Raw genomic sequence first — 15,544 nt, 5'->3', positions numbered from 1 at the left:
TATATGTTTTTCATATTTTTGCCAGGATATTTTTGGAGGAGATCTCTAGAAATAGAATTGCTAGTAAAGGACCCGTGTGTAGTTTCACTTAGTAGATTCATATTCCCTTCCATATGGGTTGTATGGTTTTGAATTCCCACCAGCCACATGTGAAAGTGCTTGTTTATTTACAGTTTTACCAACATAGAATATTGCCAAATGTTCAGATTTTTGCCAGTCTGATAGGTAAGAAATCATAGATCCATATAGTTTTAATTTGCATTTCTCTTATTATGAATGAACTTTTTTATTGTTTGAGAGCCATTTATATTTCTTTTTTCTGTATATTCTTTATATCTCTAGCCAATTTTTATTATAGGATTGTTAACTGTTTCCTTTTTTAGAAGCTCTTCATATATTAGATATATTAATCCTTTATTTTGATATAAATGACAACTTCTCCCTTATTTGTTGTCTTTTTTACTTTTCTTAAAGTGCTTTTTGTCTTGGTGGTTTTAATTGAAGTTCTCTTTTGATAAATAAGCCTGGAAATGTAAGGAACCAAAATATTTTTTGTGACCGTGTTATCCTTGGTGTTTATCTCATCCCACTCAATCCTTTTTTATGAATTCTACTCTAATTTTCTTATAGTTTTTAGTTTCCTATATTATGAAGTCATCTGGCCCTTCCTATGGTGGTATGAAAAGTAGGACTACATATATGTGGGTTCTATCACTATTATTATATAGAGTTTAATAGATAAGTATTTAAATTAACAGTTAGGTACTCTTTACAGAAAGTACATTAAATGCTATTTAGAGAAGAATAGAAGATGCAGTGTTTCTCTTGGGCAGCCTATATAGAGCCCAAGCTTCTATGTGCTTACTATACTTAAAGCTATTTCAAGATGTTTAAAACTAAAAATACTCTTGGTAGCAAGTCATTTGCAAGTTTCTTTCAGCTTATTTGCATCACCTCAGAGCTACAAATGATTCTGGGTTAATTCATTTAGCCATGCCTCCCTCCCAGTGTTTCCCAGCTTGATATGGGGTAAGCTGCTAAAATTTCTCAGGACATCAGCTTGTCTTCTCCTTCCTTTTCCTTAAGATTTCCAACTTGGGGATCTTTGTTCCAGTTGGCCTTAGAAGTAGTAGAGTAACTCATCTTTTGAGATGGGATTTCTCTTTGGTGGATTCCAGTTTTTCCATCTGTTTTTAGTAAAATGTCTAAGTAATTGTTTTGACGGAATGCTTTTCTGTCTTTGCATCTTAAAGTCATAACTGCACTGACCCTCCCCACCCCCCAAGCCAAGTAAAATCACCAGGAGTCCAGAGTGGACAAACTAGGGCTAATATGTTGAGCAACAATGAAATATCCACATGAAGTGTCCTGAAAGTTGCCAGTGTATTGATTTGGAGTTTGAACAAGAGAAAGATCAGGAATTTACATCTCTATAGATCATAAAATCAGAGAATTTTAAAGATGCAAGGGACACTAGAAAGTCATTTAACCCATCTTCATGGTACAACTGTGGAATCTGAAGCTCGGGGAGATTATCTGATTTGCCCAAGAGCACACAATCAGATTTTGGAATTATCTGCAGGAAGCTTGTAGGTAAAGCTGTCAGAGGGGATTCTCTGAGGGAGAGTAGAAACACAGTCAAATGCCCAGTTAGGCATGCGCAGGAGATAGAGTTGCTAATAAAGGACATCAAATGTAGTGGTTGGATGACTAGCAGGAACATGGGGAGAATGGAACCACCAAGGTAAAAGGAGGAAAGAGCTGCAAGTGGATAGTCAATGAGTCATCTCACTGAGAGGTCAGGAATGAGGAAGAGATGTTGAATCTGATTGTTAGGGGAGTTTGGTAAATTGCAAGAGTACAATTTCTGCAGAGGGGAGGCGGAATGAATAAAAGAGTGTTGAGGAATTGAAGGCAACAGAAGAGTTTTGCGAGCGAGGGGAAATAGAGTAAGATAGTAGATAGTGAGGGCAGCAGAAGCAATGGTAGGGTTGTTGGGAAGGCCACCCTTATTTTCAGGTTTGAGGGAAAAGAACTGGTGTATGGGTAGGGATGGGGGAAGAAATTAAGAATGCTGGGGAGGTAAAAATAAGAGTCAGTGGGAAGCAGCAGGATCCATTCATTGTCCCCTCTTCCAATAGCTCACACTTACTGTGCAGTTTATTTGCTGTATACCAGGTACTGTTCCGTGTGTCTTTATGTGTAATAGCTCGTTTAATTCTCAAAACCCTATGGATGGCAATATTACTATTATCTCTATTTTATAAAAGAGGAGACTGAGGCACTCAAAGGTTAATTTGCCTGAGGTCATATAACCAGTTAGTGGTACAACTGAGATTCAAGCCCAGTCTGACTCCTTCTCTGCTCTGAATCCCCAAACTGTACTGCCTGCCACTCTTCCAGTCGTGAGCATTGTTCAGAAATGCATTTAATTTCACTACAGAAGTAAACCTGGACCTGAAAATTGTTGGATCTAAAAATATTACATATTTTATGTATTCAATTATTATAAAAATCGCTCTTGAATAATAATTCATGATAATTTAAATATTCTTCCCTTTAGGTTGTGCGTTGTGTGTGACTCTTCCAATGAGTTTATTAAACTTTTTCAGGTAAGTATTTTATTTTATTTTATTTTTGAGGAGGATTAGCCCTGAGCTAACATCCGTTGCCAATCCTCCTCTTTTTGTTGAGGGAGACTGGCCCTGAGCTAGCAGCCGTGCCCATCTTCTTCCACTTTATATATGGGACGCCTACCACAGCGTGGCGTGCCAAGCGGTGCCATGTCCATACCCGGGTTCCAAACTGGCGAACCCCAGGCCACCGAGAAGTGGAACGTGTGCACTTAACCACTGTGCCACTGGGCCAGCCCAGTATTTTATTTTTTTATTTGGCAAGAAATATGAAAATCCTTAGAAGTTGTTAATTAGATGAATTTTAAGATCTGTTTTTCTCTTGGAATGTATACATTTTGAGAAAGTCACGAAATCTGTATTTTGAATCTAGATTGAAGTTAAGGTAATTTACGCTATTTATGGTGGCTTGTGTAGTCAGTTCAACCATAGCACAAAACTACTAGTTCTTTTGTCATAGTTTTGTGCTTACCAAACACTCTTTGAATTTGTTATTTTTTGTGAGTGAATCAGGAGGGAGTATGTTCATCTCGAATATTGATAGGTTTACATTCTTTTTATAAATTGATTATGTGTAAGTTTAGTTAGCATGGCCATAAAATAAAATTTCTGAACTTGTGTAGTTTAGCACCAAACCTTGACCTGTGCTGACTCTTCTCAACTAGCACTCTATAGAAATTCCTGCCTGAGGAGTAGGGTAGGCGGTGGGGAGGGGAGTTGCCTGGGTGAAGTTTCATTTCTCTGATCTGTGCACTTCTCCACCTTTGCTCAGCCACCCTGGATTTACTTATGTGACCTGAATGTATTTTGCTTTCTCCCCTCAGTAATTTTTCTCCCACTATTTCCTGTACTACTCTTTCCTCTACTTGAAACACTTTTGTGTACTTCCCACTTCATCCTTCAGCTCTCAGATCTGTCATGCGGAATCCTATCCATGTTAAGCCAAGCTCTATGGAACTGTCCTTATTTATGGCTGCTGGCAATCATTCATAGAGCCATAAAATTTAAAGCTCTGAAGGCCTTAGAGATTGTTTGAGTCATATCCTCTTCATCTTGTAAAGATGAGGTCCTGATGGTCGGTATCTTGCCCAAGATCATGTCATCACTGACAGAACCAGGATTAGAATTTGGGCCCTGTTCAGATGAGCAGACCTTGGGGTACCACCCATGAGCCCAGAGACACTTAGGTGGGTGCTGGGCGGTTCTAGATTGGTATTGCTATATCACTTTGTATCATAGTAGCACTGTGAGGTCCTCTTCTAGTATTGTTTTGTGTTCATTTTATTTTCTCCATTAGAATATAATCTCATAGAACAAAGACCAAGTTTTATTCATAATGCATTCCAGGGGAAGAAAATGGGACTAGGGGTCAGAAGACACATGTTCTAGTCCTGGCCCTGCCCCTTGGTAGCAAGATACGTAAATTAAAATTCTCACATCCTCACTTAACCTGTCTGTAAAGTGGAGTTAATAATGTTGGTTCTGCCTAGGCCATGGGATTAATGTGAGTATGAGGTAAGAGAATAAGAGTAAAGTAAAAGTACTTTGAAAACTACAAAGTACAAGTACAATGTTAAGTTTTATATGTAATAATGTTCCTTGTATTACTTGATTTTTTTTTTTTTCCAGAAGCTATAAAAATAACACCTTGAAACACAATTCAGTCTACGAAGTTTTGGTTCCCTTCTTTTCTCCCTGTTTGCTCTTCGTTTTGTCTACAGCGTGGATCCTCCGGTCACCCTCAGATATTTTAGAGAGACACCCTAGAGTCTTCTACTTTATGGTCGGAACAGCCTTTGCCAACAGCACAGTAAGACTTTTTTCTTTTAAAAATCATAATATATATAAGAAATATATGACAGAATTTGATAATTTGAGATATTTTACATCAGAAATTTGAAAGAATAATAACCTCAAAGACAGAACATGCTGTTTTGTTTTTCCTTTTGAAACCGAAGGGATTTGGAGACTGCAGTAGTATTTTGGAACCATGACATACTAAATGTTTTGTTTCGGTTGCCCACTGAAGAAGTCACGGAATAATCCCCTTCAGACTCTGAATGTTATTAACAGTGTGGGGGAAATGGCTGCAGGTCCAGTGATCAGTGGAGGGAGCTTGGTAGGGGTTTTTGAGAGAATGAAAACACGCACACACGACACCCCCACGCACTTTTTTTTAATCAACTGATTTTTAAATTAAGAACATGGAATAAACAACTTTGTAATCAATATAGCATATTATTATAGGAAATCCCTTTCTCTGCCATGGCCCAGCAAGAGGGCAGATGGGAAGGAGAGGTCAGGGGTTGAGAAACAGGCCCTTCCTGACAGCCGGGGAGCCTGTGCTCTAGCTAAGGCCAGGTCCTTACTTAATAAGCTTTTATTTCATCATTTAGCCGCTGAGCTTATGTTTCCATGTCTGTTCACACGTGTTTTATTTATTTATTTATTTATTTTTTTGTAGTACTTTTTCTCATTAGATCATGATTATCACTATTTTTTTTTTTCCTTTTTCTCCCCAAAGCTCCCGGGTACATAGTTGTATATTCTTCGTTGTGGGTCCTTCTAGTTGTGGTATGTGGGACGCTACCTCAGCGTGGTTTGATGAGCAGTGCCACGTCCACGCCCAGGATTCGAACCAACGAAACACTGGGCTGCCTGCAGCGGAGCGCGCAAACTTAACCACTCAGCCACGGGGCTAGCCCCTAACACATGTTTTAATGTCCACAGTTCTTCTGATTTCGCAGAGATGAAGGATCTGAAAACATTAATGCATTGCATAAAAAGTCTCTCTCAAAGAATAAAACGATATTTAAGGAAGGTGTTGGAAGTAAAGAGAGCCAAAGAGGTTTTTAGCTGGGCAGTAATGTGCCTCGATTTGAGGTAGCATCTCCTCATTACCATGAAGAGGCTTAGTTGTATAGGGCTGTGGGAGGCTGTTTTGAAGTTTTTTTTCAGATATCATAGAATCTTAAAATTTGGAGAAATTTATTTTATCCAAACTGTTACCCGTTGGAAGAATGCCTTCTATAGCATCTTTACTAAATTGTCTTCCCGCCTCTTCTGACAAACACTCTGAGGGTCCATAGGTTTGGAGGTGAGGGCAGATGTCCACTTGGGCTCCTGAGCAGTTGAGAACTATCTGAGCTTAATAATGTAATGTAAATATGTTGGCTCAAGTGCTTGAATGCTTTTTAAATATTGGAATGACTAGTTTTGGAAGTGCTTTGCTAATTAAATTTTCTCTCTTTTTTTTTTTTTACTGACTTCAAGTGTCAGCTGATCGTTTGTCAAATGAGCAGTACTCGCTGCCCAACTTTGAATTGGTTGCTGCTTCCTCTCTTCTTGGTTGTCATGGTGATAAACTTAGGAGTAGCCTCTTACATTGAGAACATTCTCCTGTTTACGTTAACAACTGCTTTCACTCTGGCCCACATCCATTATGGAGTACGAGTGGTGAGTAACCTAGAGCAAAATTGGTTCCATTTGGTTCTTATAGATAGTAGAAAGGAGGCAAGGGAAAATTTCAAAAGAAAGCTGCTTATTATAGTAGCTGGAAGAATTTTGGGATATTCTCTAAATTTTGGGTAATATCCAAGTGTGTAATTTCAGATACTGTTTCTCTAATGAATATTTTATGGTAACTACAAATAATTTAAAAGCTGGATAATTATTATGAGGAATTAGTTCTTGTTTTTAAGTGGGTAGAAATGTAAACCATTTTCTTGGTGAATAGAATTGTAAACTCTTTGTGCTTTTAATTATATGGGACCAGATAATCCCATTTGTTATCTGTTTCTATACTTGCTTCTTGAGCTTTAGGGGCGTTTTTATAAGAGGAAATACAGAAGAGAATGGATTTAAGAAGTATTTTGCAAACCTTAATATTGTCTTCTAAAGTAAGAGTGTAAGGGCTGGCCTGGTGGCACAGCAGTTAAGTGTGCACGTTCTGCTTTGGTGGCCCAGGGTTCGCCTTTTCAGATCCCAGGTGCGGACATGGCACCACTCAGAAGGCCATGCTGTGGCAGGTGTCCCACATATAAAATAGAGGAAGATGGGCATGGATGTTAGCTCAGGGCCAGTCTTCCTCAGCAAAAAGAGGAGTATTGGCAGATCTTAGCTCAGGGCTAATCTTCCTCAAAAAAAAAATAAATAAATAAATAAATAAAATAAGAGTCTAATTTCAGAACAAATGGACTAAGATAAATATAATGAAATGAAAGAACCATGCAGTTTTTATTTTTCCTCACACTTTAATATTCTTTTCTAATCATGTTACATATTTTAGCATGGTCTCATGATTTTTAATTGCTTTACAGTAATCCATCAATTACCTGGTAATTACCCAATTTACTTAATCATGACCCAGTTTTTGTGGGGTTTTTTTGTTGTTTTTTTTTGATTTTTGTTTTTTTTTTTTTTTGGGGGGGGGGAGGAAGATTAGCCCTGAGCTAACTGCTGCCAATCCTCCTCTGAGGAAGACTGGCTCTGAGCTAACATTCATGCCCATCTTCCTTTACTTTATATGTGGGGTGCCTACCACAGCATGGCTTTTGCCAAGTGGTGCTGTGTCCGCACCCGGGATCTGAACTGGTGAACCCCAGGCTGCTGAAGCGGAACGTGCACACTTAACTACTGCGCCACCAGGCCGGCCCCAAGACCCAGTTGTTTTAATCATTTAGATTGTTCTCAAATTTTCCCCATTATAAATAAAGTTGGAGTGAACAACCTGGAATAATATTTTTTTCTTTCATTTGCTTTATTTTCGGAGGGGCATTTCATAGCAGTGGGGTTATGTAAAAGGGTATTCACATTTTTATGGCACATAAAAGACTATTTGGTATACTTGTGTTTTTGTTTGTTTTTGAGGAAGATTAGCCCTGAGCTAACATCTGCTGCCAATCCTCCTGTTTTTTACTGAGGATGAGTGGCCCTGAGCTAATATCTGTGCCCATCTTCCTCTACTTTATATGTAGGATGCCTGTCACAGCATGGCTTGATAAGTGGTGCATAGGTCCGCATCCAGGATCCGAAACAGCAAACCCTGGGCCGCCAAAGCGGAGTGCGCAGACTTAACCACTATACCACCAGGCCGGCCCCTGGTATACTTACTTTGAAGGGAACCCTGCTGTGAATCAGTTTGAGAAACAAAATGTCTTTTCTTCTGTGTTGTCATACATATTTTTAAAATGAAGGGACCTGTCATGCTTGCTGACAACGTTGTACCTTGCATATGTTGCTCTGCTTAAGTTTCATCCCTTAGTGTTTCTCCCTAAAGTAGCCCACATTTGTTGGAACAAAATAGATGAAAAAGAACCATGATAGGTCTATGAATTATAACAGGAAGACATAGTCATTTGTTTTTATTTGTGCAAATTTAACATTATATGCTTTATATCAACACTCTCAGGCCTTTATCCTATTTCATCAGTCATGTGCATGAAGTAGAACTCAATTGCCCATGTCTTTCATAATTGGTTTAATTTTATAACCCTTCAGAAGCATGTCTTTAGAAAATCGTACATACACCAAACCAAATCAAATCACATTTTTCTTTAAATTACAAAGGTAGTACATTTTCACTGTTAAAAGTCTGGAAAATAAATGCAAGTTAATTGAAGAAAATTCCAGGAGTATCTTTTTTTGTCTGTTTTTCTGCTCTCTTATCACTTCTGCAACTTCTGACCAGAAGGTAAACCTTGCTAAGCCACACAAAACACTCACTTGAACTATTGAAATATAGATGATAAGGATAAGAATAGAAACAAGAAGTATCAAATAAATAATATTTGCTAACTGGCACATGACCAAGCTCTTGCCCACCCATCAGGGATTCCCTGACTGGTAGGGCTTAAACCTCCCCAGGTTTCCGGGTCTGCTTTGTTAACTGTTTCATCAGGATTTGGAATGATTACCCAGAAATGTTATAAGAAACTGAATGTTGAATCTTAACGGTATGTGTAGATATTTGATCTACTCCTGTTACAAGTCAGCTAGCTCTGTGCTTCTTCAGTAGATTTGGATGTGAATCTGTGGGTCTGGAGGGCCTGGAAATACTGGGTTTGGAGTTAGGCAGACCCAGGCTTAAGTCTCACTCTCCCGGGGTAATTCTGCTCCTCTCATGTAGCCGTCGAGCTCTACAGCTGTCCTCCTCCAGAAAAGCCTCTTCATTATTTATGGTGATTTTTGCCGTATCAGTAATTTGTTCTCTCCAGAGGGTGAATGCTGTGTGCTTTTAAAAAATAATTAGGTATGTATTTGTCACTGCCTCATAGGTAAAGCAGCTGAGCAGCCATTTTCAGATTTACCCATTCTCATTGAGGAAACCAAACTCGGATTGACTAGGAATGGAAGAAAAGAATATTGGCCTGTAATCTACAGAAAGAAGTACTGTAAATAAGATGCTTGTAAATATTTCATCCATCACCATTGAACTAAACTGATCTGCTTAACAGACATGGAAACTCAGTGTGTGTGGTACTTGGACAGCACGAATGATATGTATGATCTGAACTTGTGGCATTTTGGACCTACTAACTCCCAGCTTATTTTATTTTTTATAAAACCATGTGACGTTTTGGTTAAGCATAATGTACTTAGACCAGCAAAATGTTCCTGGTGATTTTAGCTTCGTGAGTCCTGAATGTTTTGGTTCATACGGAGTTAAAGACGCTTTGTTTTTATGTTTAAAACCCCAAAATTGGTTTAGGAGCTCTGGTAACATTCAGAAAACCATAATACGTTTTCATATTTGATCCTTAGTAGTAGGTCTTTATCTGTGGAAGTTGTCGGTAACCCAGATCTAATATAGGGAAAAGACGGAGCAAGTCTGCTTCTGCAAGAGATGCCAAATGGTTACAGAACATTATACAGTTGCCAAATACTGGTTTCTCTTTCCCATGGAAATGCCTTTTGTCCTCACATGCTAAGAGAGCTAATATATATATTTAGATTCTCTAGTATTCTGGCTCTCTTTGTTATGGAACAGATCTTGATAAACGGTTTTATTTTTTTTTTAAAGAAAAATATTCTATTGAGACTTAGTAAGGATTGTAATTGTAGCTCCACACATTGGCATGGTTCATTGTTTAAATATGGCATTTTTTTTCTCTCAGCTCTAAGTTGCTGAGATTTGGTGCCTATGAACTATGATTATATGAATGCATGTGACAGTCCCAGTCTTAATGATAATTACTTGTGAGGAATGCAAGTAAACTTCCTTATATGAGGAATTTTCTCTGTAGTTAGGAATCTTAGGAACCTCACTATGAAATTACTGCTGAGAACCTCATTACAAAATTAGTTTTCTGATTCAATTTGTCCTTCCTTCCTTCCTTCCTCTCTCTCCCTCTATCTCTTTTTGTGGAGAAGAGAGTGCTGTGTTTTTTATTTCATACAGGATAAAGAAGTAGAGAGAAATTCTCACCCAACTTGCCCACTTCCCCGCTTGAAGGAAATGTTTGATATATATGCCTTACTAAGTACGTTCTCCCTTTAATATGACTTGGAGTAATTTTTGAGATTTATTGATAAACATAAAAATTTGATTTTAGTCTGGTTGTTTTATAGATCACACCTTTTCATGAATGTGGATATTTTCTTCTTTTTCTTTTTGACTTTGTCTCTATTTAGTTTGGTGGTGGTGAAATTTACTTGCTGATTTTCTTTATTTTTCACTGAGTGAAGTTTGTGCTCGAATGAAGAGTGTATTCTTAAACCCTTGTTTTTGGATGGATTGCACTTGGATAAAATAAGCACCACTGTGTTGATTTGTAATTAAATTCATAACCATTATTTATGAATGTGACCATCGTTAAATTTAATTATAGTGTATTCCTTTGTTGAATTTCAGTCTGCTGCTTTGTAAAAATAACTGTAATCGATACTTTGGTTTTTAAATTTGTAAATTCTAATCATTGTCATCCAGTTTATTAGAAATGAGGAGTCAAGGATCTAACTTACCATTCTGTACTCATTTTTAAAAATTGTCTATAAAGGTTGGGGATATTTTTGGTGACTTTCTCTGAGACAAAAATGAACGCTGAAAATAGGTGAAAAATTGATGCAGGAGAATGTGGGTAGTGATTCCATGTTTGTTAATAAATCACCATCATGAGGTCAGAGAATGAACCAATTAAGCGAAGGTACCTCTATTTTTTGTATACCTTGTTCTGTGTCATCTGTAAAATTAAACTGGATAAAGTGTTAATTTGGACTGGGAACAAAGCTTTGTTTTAAGGTTTCTAAGCTAATCATTTACTGTTTTGTTTACTTTGTACACAAGAATGAGATTAATCTGTGTTATATAAGAAAAGAACTGATAAATATATATAAAATGACAAATTTGGACCACAGGCTTTCTTCACCTTGTACAGTACAGTAAAAAACACTCTTTTCTTCTGGCATAGGGTCATATCCTGTAATTTTGGGGATACTTTACCTCAGTGTGTTTCTCTTCTCTTTCTGTTGCATCACATTTATTTGAAAATTGTTTTGTGCCTATACTTTAAAGACATATTTCCCTATGGTGGTAAAGAATTATGCCGCAGTCAGTTTTATTGACATCATTAGATGAAAGAAAGGTGGCTGTCAACAAGGTAAAAATGAAAGTGAGTAACAACTGTTTCAGAATGCCGTGGACTTAGAAATTTGTAGTGTACTGCTGACTCTGTTTCTTGGTTTAGTCTGCCATCTTGAAGTGCGTCCTGAAAGCCCTCATTTGTTGTGTACTGATACCGCAGCTCACGCAGGAGTTAATTACAAATAGTTCTGTGCATTTATGTCATGCCAATTATCATAACATTTCCGAAGTATAAAAGATATTTCAGGCTTATGCATGTTGTTTTGGGTGAGTTCACACCCCAGCCTTTCTCCCAGCATACACTGAACTGCCTTTCGGGGAGCGGTGGCGTGGTTGGTCATGCGTGCATGTTTCCTCCGCGTTCCAGAATAGAGTGCCTTCGCCAGCCAGAGGTTCGCTTGGTGTCTCTGCTGACCAAAGTTACCTAGACCTGTGATAAATTTCTTTTCAGGTTACGGTATGAGAAATGTCCTTTCATGCTTGTCAGAAAATAATTCCTCTGTATTTGCGGGGGGTGTGGGCTAGAACAGTCTAAAAATACCTGGATAGGATATGGTAATGCTGCCTTTTGTGATTCTTGAATAGCGTTAGTGATCTTAGTGCAGTGCACAGTTTAAAATTGTCACATTTTAAATCGTCATTCCTCCATTAATGCATAATAGATGTAATAGGTGAATTTATGGGTTTTAGTCTTAAGGGTAATAGAGTAAATAACTTTCAAATAAAAAACTAAATAGTCTTCTTCAGCATTTTAATAATATCATGGTTAAAATACTTTTAATTCTAATTTTAAAAAGAAAGTTCAATGCTGATCATGGTCTAGAATGTTACAGTACTGCTACCAACATGTCATTTTAATATAGAAGTATGCGAAGAGGAGTGTATGTCTAGAGTTGCCCAGATTCTAAGTAGATGCCAAGAGTATTGATCATGACCTGGAGCCTGGGCACTGAGGGAGCAGGAAAGGAGAAAGCAGGCAGAGTATCCCCTTTAAGGGAGAAGGGATCCCCTAGTGCCCAGTGCCCCTAGTGCCCACTGATCTTACTGCAGTGCACAGTTCCACATTGTCACAGTTTAAATCGTCATTCCTCCACTAATTTCAAATTCAGATGTGAATTTGAAAGTTTCCTAAGTGTTCAGTTTTCAGAGAATTAGTTTACTTTGTTGTCAGTTGAAAAGAATATACCTTGCTTTCCAAAGCAGACTTTGATTCTATAAAGGATGGAGAATAAAAAGATAATCTGAAGGTGTTTGAATCAAAGACTTTCCCCCTTTATATTTTAACTAGAAACTTATTTGTAACCCTTTCTCTTCCTCCTCCATCTGGGTTTCCTTTTGACCTGCCACCGCTTAGCACAGAGATGCCCACTTGCTTTGCTGCCCCTACATCTTGCCACGTTCAGATCTCCTTGATTGCCTGAGATCTCTTGACTAGTCAACGACTGGGAACATGCCAGAGGGAACAGAGTAAACCCAGTGGGCTAGAACTGTTGACTTCAGGTCCCCGAATAAGCCAAAACAGGTACACAATCTTTGGTTGTGTTGCTTCCTGTGTTCAGAGTGGCCTTTATCTTGACCTCAGTTCTGGACTCGATTGAGCACTCTATAGAAATTTGTTAGGTCAGACTGGAATTTTCTTTGTCTTATGAGGTGTCTTGGTAAGGCAGCATACCCTTTCTTGAACACCCTGTGGGTGAATAACCTTACTAAGTTAGCTGCCAGTACTAGAACCTTCCAGGAAGAATTTTAACTAGTATGCTGCATTTGAAGCACTTTGACAGGTACATTTTAAGGGACAGTTTTCACAATAAAATGGTGTTAAATTAATCACTGTGAAACTTGAAAGTGTGATGCTCTATACGTTTTAGGAAGCTTAAATTTCTGATTTTCCTTTACTAATTACGTAACTCATGTGATTTGTATATTTTACTTTTCATCTTTTTTGACAGTGGTACAAATGACTGACGTTGGCAGGCAGTTACTTTAGGGTATATGGTAAATCATGGTTGTCTAACTTTTCCAGATAAAATGGTGATGTGTTTACTTCCTTCTTGCGTGGAGCCATGGGAATTGGATTTATTGGCTAATTCATTTCCAGTGTTTCTACAGTACAAAGTAAATGTAACCTTACTTTTTAACCTGCATGCTAGTAATATGCTTTGCTCTTTAATAAACAAATATGCAAGAGTTAGTAATCTAGCTGACTTTTTTTGTTTTTAAGTAGGGACCAGCTCTTTTACAGACAGATTTTAAATGAGCTAATATTTAGAGTAACCATTCGTAGCCCTCCCACAGGTGGCCTGAGTGACGGGGTTGTATTGCATTTGATGTGACAGGCCAGGTTCCTAGAATTGGAAAGTGGCACGTGGACTGATTTTAGAATTTTTTTTTTTAAACAAGGGCTTGTCTCTCTAGGAAAGTCCATTTGGACACAACAGAAGGATTGTCTGGTCTTCACAGACCATTCATGTTGTCTTGCTTGTCACAGAATCATTCTTAGAAAGCCAGGCTAAATCAGGTGGTGCTGTCTGTAAAGCATGTGTATTGGATCATGGCCATAGAGTACCTGATGCTACATTGGAATTAGAGACGATATGGAAGACACCAGGGGTGGCTAAATGTTGTGCATGCCTTATGGCTCTTGGGCTGAAGTCTTCTCTGGAGTAGTTTGTATGGGTAACAGTTAGAATTGATTTTGAGTTTTTATTAAAACATACACAATTCACCATGAATTCTAGATGCTGATATTCTTGACAGGTACTTTTTAATCTTTAAAGAGTAAGTTCTTGACCAGGGACATGTTTAGTTAGTACTTGATGGTACTAACAAAGTTATAGGAGGAGCCTGTTTTAATTTTACAAGATCTATGAATGCTGCATTATAAATTTGAGTTTCTGATATCATTCGGTGTCACATTTTGAGTTTAATCACTAATTAAGACTGCCTACAATATTAACATTTTTTTGTAGGTTTTTGTTTAGATAACTTATCCCATTAGAGCAGCCATTCAGGAGACAAAGACCCAGCTATATGTAATGGTTTTGCTCGTTCTGAAATGTGCCAAGAAAGCATAATTCAGTATTAAACTCCAAATTTCAATTTTTTTAAAGTAGCATTTCCCCTGGGTAAGGGCGAAGGCTGTGAGTAATTGCGGTGGTGCACACTTCCCACTACTTGCCTCCTCCCTTGCCCCTCCCATCTCACATTAAATTTGTAGCCAATTGTAGACAAAGAAGTTGACACCTTTCTAAGTAAGGTTTAGAATAGGTGGCAGGAATCATGGCTGAAAATCAATTATTGAGTTGGTAGCTTGGTCCTGTTACAGTTTGCTTTCTGTAGTATTCTGAAACAAAAGAATGATGCCATCCCTTCTCAGGTACCTAGAAACACCACCACATAAGCAACTGGAATATGTCTGCTACAAGTAGAAAATATTAGAGAAGGCGGCGAAGAGGAGCACAAAACCGGACTTTCCCTTTCACGTAGTTTAACTGAACGTGTTAGTAACTGGTCTGTCTAGGACTTGATGTGTCCATCGTAAATAATGCAGCATTTATCTTATCTGTTTACGTGTGGTGGTGTATGTATACGTATTTAATCTGTACACATCTATTCTCTGTGCATTTGTATGTATGATATTCATATGTGCGTGCAGTCTACTCTTGATTATCGGCAGGAGGGTAAGCCTCACTAGACTGTTCATGTTGACTTAATCTGCATGTAGCCCGTAACTCTGTGAAGCCTCTTCCGCATCTGAAGCCACGGTCTTTCCTACTTCAGTTCAACTTGGTCCCCAAGAAAGGCCCTTGAAATATATCACTTTCCATTTCCCTTTCACCAGGGATTGTGTGAACCAGAAAGACAGCTTTCGAGAAAGATGGCAGCTTCCTCCAGGGTTGAGGCTTCTGGGTCTGCATGATGATGGGGCCCATTCTGGGCCGGCTCTGGGAGCAGTTGTGCTCATGGGCTTGATGGGGGAGAAATGTAGCTCTTGCAGAAATGGAGCTTCACAGCTTGCTCCAATTCCTTAGCTGGAATGTTGTGAAGTCCTAGATAACATGATGTACGAACACAGTACAGGTATGCATTTCCCCGTCATTTTTGCATCGTCAGTATTGCTGTTCCCCATTGCTAGCCCAGATAATCAAGATCTGACTGTTTCTTGCCACTGGATTCTGGAAGCCTTGCTCTTTCAACTGGATTTATGTTTATTTCTGCTGCTGTGAAACCCAAAAGTAATGCAGTAGGTTTTAATTTAAAATTGTTTAATTCTATTATTGATAAATATTTATTGTAATAAAAGTAAAGAGTAAATAATTTTTAAATCCTT

At 38.2% G+C, this 15,544-nt stretch overlaps 1 protein-coding gene across 1 annotated transcript in view; it reads left to right on the top strand.

Moving 5' to 3' along the window:
• SELENOI (selenoprotein I) overlaps positions 1-15,544 on the top strand; it is a 47,544-nt gene extending 32,000 nt beyond the window's left edge. The window contains exons 7-10 of the mRNA XM_046663498.1: positions 2,564-2,612; positions 4,263-4,443; positions 5,907-6,089; positions 8,909-15,544. Coding sequence (XP_046519454.1) covers positions 2,564-2,612; positions 4,263-4,443; positions 5,907-6,089; positions 8,909-9,007 — 512 coding nt within the window. The 3' untranslated portion in view covers positions 9,008-15,544. The remainder of the gene's footprint in view (positions 1-2,563; positions 2,613-4,262; positions 4,444-5,906; positions 6,090-8,908) is intronic.

The sequence above is a fragment of the Equus quagga genome, chromosome 5, assembly GCF_021613505.1.
Source record: "Equus quagga isolate Etosha38 chromosome 5, UCLA_HA_Equagga_1.0, whole genome shotgun sequence".
NCBI classification, from domain to species: Eukaryota; Metazoa; Chordata; class Mammalia; order Perissodactyla; family Equidae; genus Equus; species Equus quagga.
The sequence above is the reverse complement of the archived record's forward strand: the minus strand, read 5'-3'. Positions and strand labels throughout refer to the sequence as shown.